General features: G+C 41.5%; 1 protein-coding gene across 1 annotated transcript; it reads left to right on the forward strand.

Annotated features, from left to right (window-relative positions):
- Positions 1-3444: 3444 nt before the first annotated feature.
- On the forward strand, positions 3445-6878 carry hoxb2a (homeobox B2a; the record flags this gene model as incomplete). The annotated part of the gene is made up of 2 exons (XM_079745577.1): positions 3445-3931; positions 5482-6878. 2 exons carry the CDS (start codon positions 3445-3447, stop codon positions 6411-6413), a joined length of 1419 nt encoding a protein of 472 aa, XP_079601703.1. The 3' UTR covers positions 6414-6878.
- Between the last annotated feature and the right edge of the window lie 1156 nt (positions 6879-8034).

An 8034-nucleotide genomic window follows, 5' to 3' on the forward strand; every position in this document is an offset into this window, starting at 1 on the left:
AAATATTTTCAAGTAAATTGAGAAAAGACAGCCTTGGGCTAGCCAAAGTGGCGGTTGGGTTTCTTATTTCACTGTTTCTGTAATGAGTCAAATGTAACATACCAGTAAGCCAAACCGAACCATCTGATCTTCTTGATAACACTAGGATGTTTTGATGAAGAGCTGAATGTAAATGATAGAAATGTGGGCCTGCTTTCTAGCATTCCAGGGTGGTCTATTGAGCACTTGTCAGGTGTTAAGGTGGCACATTGAATGTCAATTGGACTTATTGGATACACATACGTCTCTTAAATGTATTGTAGCTCTTAAATGCATGTAGAATACAAATTGTTGGGTTTTATATTGTTTATAAAACAATATAAAACAATGTATAAATCACCTTCTATTTTAAGGGAGCATTTTATCACAAATATGTTCATTAACATTTAGAAATTGAATGCATTTCTTTTGGTTCCCCAACACAAGGTGCGGTCAGATACAAACCAAGCTCTATAGGAAGTGGAAGCTATTATTGTTAGAAGCCCCCGTTTTTTTCACCATGTACTGGTCACGTGACCCAGTCCCTCTCCGTCTCGCTCTGGCTCTCGAGCTCCTCCACACCGCTTTGCTAAACACAGACGACTTGGGCGCGTCGTAACTTTGGACATAAATCAGACTCCTACTATAAATAAGGTCCGTACTTCCTTTCCATCTCCGTTTGACTAACAGACAATAAAAACACCAATAACCAGCGCGAGGGAAAGATTAGATCTAATTTATTGCCTCATAAAAACAGACGGCCAGCTGAGTTAGTTCGCATTACCGCGGTAGCACCTAAGCCAATACAAACTACTACGGCCTTCTTTCACTGTTAACAACTGACAAGACATACAAAAAACAACTGTCGACAGTTATGGGTGTTTTTGCATGAAATAAAACCACACAAAACATTCAAGGGTATTTAAGTTACACTTATGTTGCTTAGTGCTCCCTTATTTTGCCATTTATCAAATGAGAATTAATCTTGGGATAGACCTACATGTAATCCCATATGAATCAAAGTCAGAGATGATCAACAAACAACATGAATAATAGGCAAATAATAATAATATAGTATAGTACTTATTCTGATCATTCTACTGTCCTACTAGCCCCCACTACTGTTATTAATAAGTATATACATATAAATAGCCTACTACAACACAAACACAACAACAACGGCCATAATATTAATAATAACAACAATAATAATATTATTATAATTATTAGTATGATATTACTATTATTATTACACAACAACAGTCAAAAAACGAATTAACAAAGACAGACCACAACCATTAATTGGTATTTTACCAGTTTTTTTGTGGTAGTCTATTTATTGCAGCTACTAAACGCCAAGCTATATTATCCGGCAGAATGGATCAGTAAAACTGACAAAATATCGCCTGACCCACCGTTCATTAAATAAGCACAGTCTTAAAAAATGTTTTCCACCACCTAAAACGTGGTCCACAAAATAACCCCAAAATGCTCGTGAATTCCTCTATCTGAGTCCAAAGTTCCCCAGGTAAAAATAGCCTGATGATATTTTCACTGCGTGACCCAGATGTTTTATGCGATGTCAGCAGTAACTTTGTAAGCAGAAGTGAGGCTAGTGTTGTAGATGCAGACTATCCCAAACTCGGCTGAAACACCCACTGCTCTCTGTTTTGTATTGCTCTCAATAGACTTGACTCCCACACACATTTCTCTCATTTGGCCTGTTTTTTTTTTTTCTAAAAAGGGCAAATGGCATGGGAAACAGGGGAGTAGCTTTGCCTCTGTGTTTAAAAAATAAAACATCAGACGGAATCTGTTCTCCAGAAATAGCCCCCCATTTCAAATGGTACTGGATGGTCTGTATTGGAGACGTTTGAGCTTTGTAGACGCGGGAAACAAGCGAAATACATAGATAGCTTTTCATTATTGGTTTCCCATATAAGTAAGATATAGAGAGGTGAGGGAGAATTCTTGAGGGTGGCTCCTGTCAGGCCCTTTGCAGAGAGAGAAAGATTGATCACCGCACTGTTTCTTTTTTTCCTCACCCGGGGCTACTTTAGGTCTCCCAAAAATATCCACTCTTAAACTCCGCGATTCCTTTAAAACATGGTGAAACATGGTGTCCCTGTCAGTAATCGGTGATTTCTTTATGTCCCTGTGTTTTTTTTAAAGTTTTCGGTCCAACCATTTATTCGAACAACCCTTCCAGAAATAGGAGGCCTATATTATTACATTTGGAGGAAGGGGCAGATTTTAACACTTGGAATCCTGCAGTTGTAGGAACGACCTCACTATGAACTCTCATCTGTAAACAATTCACACACTAGGGAAGAAGGTGGAGATGTTTTACGGAATGACTTAACCAGAAAGAAAGGAATGCGAGACACTCTGTTTCTGGTTGTGAGAAATATTTTCAGCCCTCTCGTATTATTTTAGACTTGGACCAATGAGTAAATTGGGCCCACAAGAAGCATTTCCGCATACAAACAGCACATAGTTAAAACATGTTGGCAAACTTAATATAATAAAATGCACGTACTTACATAATATGAAGTCCTCTTTCCGTTTATTTATATTTAGTATTGTATTAGACTAGAACTGCACAGGTTCAATGGAAACTGAATAGCGTTCAACGCATGTTGCCTAATAGACAGTAAAGGTAGGAGCTATGAGTGAGAATTGGCTTCGTCATTCTGGTCTTGATTTGGGGATCCTGTGCATCTCAAATAGTATTTGTGCAACACTGGAATGGGGACTTTAGTGGCTGCCAAACTATGAAAGATTGATGAGCATACTCTTACAAACAGTAGTTTCTTTGGAGTGCCAGATTGTAAACGGAGTTAGCTGCGTTCACCATAATGCTAACAATCATTACATCACCCGTTTGATCGAAAATCTCTGCTGCAGGACGAGATTTTCTTTTGTCTGGCGGTAAAAGGCCCTCATGGACGCGCCACAACGCCCACGCGCCACAGCCAGCAGATAGAGAGACACATGGTAACCGAGCACTTTCTTTTTTATTCATTTTGGGAAATGCCCCCCCACCCCCCTGTTAAGTCAAAACAACAACGGATCGCCAGATATTTTTTTCATTGCATTTGTAAGAAAAATAATAATGCGTTTCTCACATCCACCGCCAGGCCTAGTGGCTCTTATTGGGTGTTGTTGGTCACATGATCAGGAATTGGCTGCAATTTCGCCCCATAGTTCTTCAGTTTAGCCTACCCAGGTCCCCATACGCTAGTAATATCACCAATATACACATTTTTTTATATAGCCCCCGCAAATACGCCATTGCGGACGAGAGCATCTATGGTCGTGCGTTTTTTTATTTTCCTTTTATTTTTAGCGGCCCTATTTTGTTTTTTTGGGGGAAGAGATTGTTTGGGGTCTCGCCGTTTAGGGTGAAACTGGTTTTAGGGAGCTATGAATTTTGAATTTGAGAGGGAGATCGGTTTTATAAACAGCCAGCCGTCCCTAGCAGAGTGCCTGACGTCCTTCCCTGCCGTCCTGGAGTCATTTCAAACTTCATCAATCAAGGAGTCGACAGTAATTCCGCCTCCCTTCGAGCACACCATCCCCAGCCTCAGCCCCTGCACAGCTAGCCAGCCGAGACCGACTGCTAGGAGCCAGCAGAACCGGAGAACCTCCACCCATAACAATGGCCTCCAGACGCACCACCGCGCTACCCAGAACCCCTGCCCGACTGGCCAGGTACCGGGCCCGGCAACGGCCACCTCTACCGGGCCACTCGCCCACGAATTCCCCTGGATGAAGGAGAAGAAATCGTCGAAAAAGTGCTCTAAACCTGGGAATAGTTCCAGCAGCGGTGGAGCTATTATCCCGACTGCCTCGTCCTCTCCATCGCCTGCCGCCTCCGGGTACGCCTCGGCTGGCATAGACTCGCCCACAGGTCAGTAGACTATACAGGGATGCTGGAGACTCTCAGCACAACAGCCATATTTTATTGTCGTATTTCTCCATTTGCATCGATGCCTTCCATTCCATCCACTTCAATAACACCATGAACATTGAAATGCATTGCACGATGCTTTGGTTTTATGACATTATAGTTAGGCTATGATGTGAACATGCCCGCATGTGGATGCGTTGCATTGTGCTCTGTGGTGATGGTGCTTCTTCGAGGAAGCCATATCTGGACTACTGCATTATGCTGCAGTGATTGAAACATCTCATATTCTTATGGAAATGGCATACAGTTATTAACATTCTATTAGGTTACCTGTCTGTCTTTCTTTTTTATTATTACAGACACACACACACACACACAGTCGACACACATTATACATGACTGATTCAGCATTTGGCATGCAACATCCACCCATCATAATAGCCTACAGATCGTTTTTCCTCACAGAAATATTTATTTTTAGGCAGACAGTGAATGCATGACATCATATATTTAGTTATTTTAAATCCAATCGTTATCGATAAACTTAATGATAATGTTATTTTTTGTATTAACAATTCGATCAAATGTATCTCAGCGAGGGTCCATCTGGAGGCAGCGAATCCACTGGGATGATGATATTCATATTCATGCTAGTGATGGGGACGGTAGCCATATTGGATGGTGCTATATAATGGCGAAGCAGGGCCACCGCGCAAAGTATGGGGGGTGGGAGACGACAGGGCATAATAGAAGCCAACATTGGATTCAAGCTATGGTATACAAACGCCATTTGTAAATAGGCTAACCTAGACATTATTATGCTATTAGGCCTATGTGGATTTTTTCAACACAATACTTGCGCGTTAGCATTGTTAATTCGAATATAGATAATATTCAGGACTATAAAAAAATACAAAATACTTTATTATAAAATACAATTATAAAGTTACAGCTGCCCATTGCATAATTTTATGCATTTCTCCTTTATTTGAGATATTAAATATTTTAAGTACAGCCGAAATGACAATTCGTTATACTGCTAAACAATTGCATAATTTCCTCACGTTTTGTACATGTTTGTATTACACATGCAGATCTTTAACTGCCTGCAATCTCAGACAGAGGCTGCGAGCCTTTGAAGAGGGGAACACGCAATTTTACATTGTCATAATCTCTCCTTTATGTGTGTGTTTTATTGGTCACTTAGCTGCACCGGTGTGAACGTTATGATTTTTGATTGCTTTTTGAATGGGAGGGCTGTGCTTGGTGATACTAGTTGTTTTATTACAGATATGAGAGCCGAGGGGAGATTCTGCTCCCCTTCTGTGAACTAATGTGGGGTACTAATTCTTTGCAGAAAATGTGTTAACAATTTCCAGACGCAGCTTTTGATTTTAACTCGTGGCTGCAATAGTAAAACGCGTTAAACAATCGAGATAATACAGATGCATTTTAAAGTATTTGTACAGGTATTTAAAAATATTGATTCTCCATGCATTTTCTGTGCTTCTGTGCCATCCAGTAATTTCTCTCTTCTTATCTGTCCTCAGATCCGAACCAGGCGGGTCTAGACTGCGGAGGCGCGGGGTCCCGTCGGCTGCGCACTGCGTACACCAACACGCAGCTCCTGGAGCTCGAGAAGGAGTTCCACTTTAACAAGTACCTGTGTCGGCCTAGGCGGGTGGAGATCGCTGCCTTACTGGATCTTACCGAGCGCCAAGTCAAAGTCTGGTTTCAGAACCGTCGCATGAAACACAAACGTCAAACCACGCATCACAGAGAGGGCGGGGGCGCGCACGAGTCGGGCGACCCCGGTGGTTTCGAGCCTCTGGAAGGCACCGATGCCTCCTCTCCTTATTCGAGCCAGCCGCTGGAGGCCTCGGGGACCGGGGGAGCGTCGTCGGATGGTGAACCTGGGAACAGCAATTCTTCCTCGGCAGCTGCTGTTTCCATCTCTACTTCCTACGCTAATGACAACAGGGACAATGCGCAACCCACGCCCGAGGAGGGAGGCTGTTTGAGCCACCCCGAAACGCAACCGTTGCCGGTGGCATCTGGCCCTTCTGACACTCCTGCGACCCGCCAGTCCCCATCGTCATTCACCCCGACGCCCACCGCCGATAACCCCAGGACAATGCGGTTGGAGGAGGCCGGGCAAGGGGCTTCGGCTGCGGCAGCTGGGGCGGTATCGGTCCCCGATGGTGCGTTTTCAGACCGGCAGGACTCCTCAATCACAACCACGGCCATATCTGCTTCCTCTTCCGCCCCAGCCGTCTCTTCCTCGCTCTCCAACTCCTCCACCGCATCCTCCTCTCTTCCCGATTTGAATTTCTTTGCCGGGGACTCCTGTCTGCAGATATCCGACGCACTGTCGCCGAGTTTGCAGAGCTCACTGGACAGCCCCGTAGACTTCTCCGAAGAGGATTTCGATTTATTCACTAGCACACTCTGTACTATAGACTTGCAGCATTTAAACTTTTAATCGGTCCCGGGAAATTGAAGAATAGGACTACAATTAAAGGGACGATGATGAACCTTTTGAGGACGTTTGTCGAGGAAAACCTGTTTATATGTTGCCTAAATAGGCTGTAAGAATGCATCTCGGAAACATTCCCCAAACAATTATGAAGAAAGTTGATTTTGCTGTTTCTTTTGTATTGTTTTTTTTTTTCTGTGGAAAACTAGTCAAAGAAATCCTGAGATAATTTTAAGAAGCTGGTCCTCGTATCGATTTTGAGTTTAACCCTTTCACACGAAATTATTTGGATTTATCAATTTCTTCTCTTCTTCTTGTCAAAATTTCAGGTATTTATTGCCTTTCCTGTTTAATTCTCCTGTTGAAATATATTTTTTCCAGCATTGTAAATGTTATTTTATTACCCATAGGCTACTGTTTGAGGCCCATTCCACGAATGCAGTGCAGCTTAATCGGCGATTATTAAAAACCTCTCAGGAACCGGTGGTGTCGTCTAGATACAGATAGCTGGGCTGCTTTTAGGAAAATAAAGACGATTCGTTCTCTTTGTGAATGAGACTGGCAATCTGCTGAGAAAAAACCCTGCTGATGAGTTTTAGACCCTAGTTTATTTATTGAGATTCTTTAATAGTGAAAATAAAAGTCAAATTATTTATTGTACATTATTTTCATAGTGGAAACGATAATAACAATAAAAACTACATAAATAACAAAAGGTGACTGTATTATTTTTCCCCACAAGAATTTATTATCATTCCTATTATTTTTGATATTATTGTGACTATTATTATTTATATAATTTATATGCTTGTAATAGTCTAACAAATAGGCCTTTAGCACATAATAATAGTCATTAGTGCTTTTGTAATTTGAGGACGAAATAGTCAATATTAAATGTTGCACAGAAATATCTTTATAAAAACCTCATGTGTAAGACAAACTTAATAAAAACACAAAGGTATTTCAAAAGCAAAGAAAACACACAATAGGCCTACACAATAATATTTCATAGTTCCAGAACATTATTATATAAAGCACATTCACATCCATTGCCTTGTGTCAGTAGCTTCGGGACAGATAACACAAGCAGCATTGAGAGCAAAAGGCAGAAGCTTTAGCCTGGCTAGCATGCTTTCATTAGCAGCTAACGATAGAGGCTAACAGCACCCTGGCTAACTAGCTGCTGCTACCCCTGCAGAGCCAAAATGGCGCTGGGAGACAATGGAGGATGTGAACAATAAGCAGTGGCAGCCATTACGGGATGATTTGGGAACGACACCATGGTGCTTATTATGCAACCGTGATGAAAAAAAATACCCCCGATGAAAGGCTAAAAGAAAAGCGTGCACGAAAGGAGACTTTGTTGTGCCGTTGATATTTGGGTCAAAGAAAAGCCCGAGACAGTTTAACGATTAGAGTGATTCATTTCAGGCATTAAATGTTTATGAGGTGTAAAAATAACTTGAGTAGGATTAACATAAATCTTGTGGTTTCATATTTATTTATCAGGCCTATTATTATTATTATTATTTTCATGGTTATTCAAATTTGTATTAGTATACCTGTGAGTATATTGTTATTATTATCATTATTATAAGGCTATTATTATTTTTTTGTTATAGCTGAC

The sequence above is a fragment of the Pollachius pollachius genome (genome assembly GCF_949987615.1).
Source record: "Pollachius pollachius genome assembly, chromosome: 11".
NCBI lineage: Eukaryota > Metazoa > Chordata > Actinopteri > Gadiformes > Gadidae > Pollachius > Pollachius pollachius.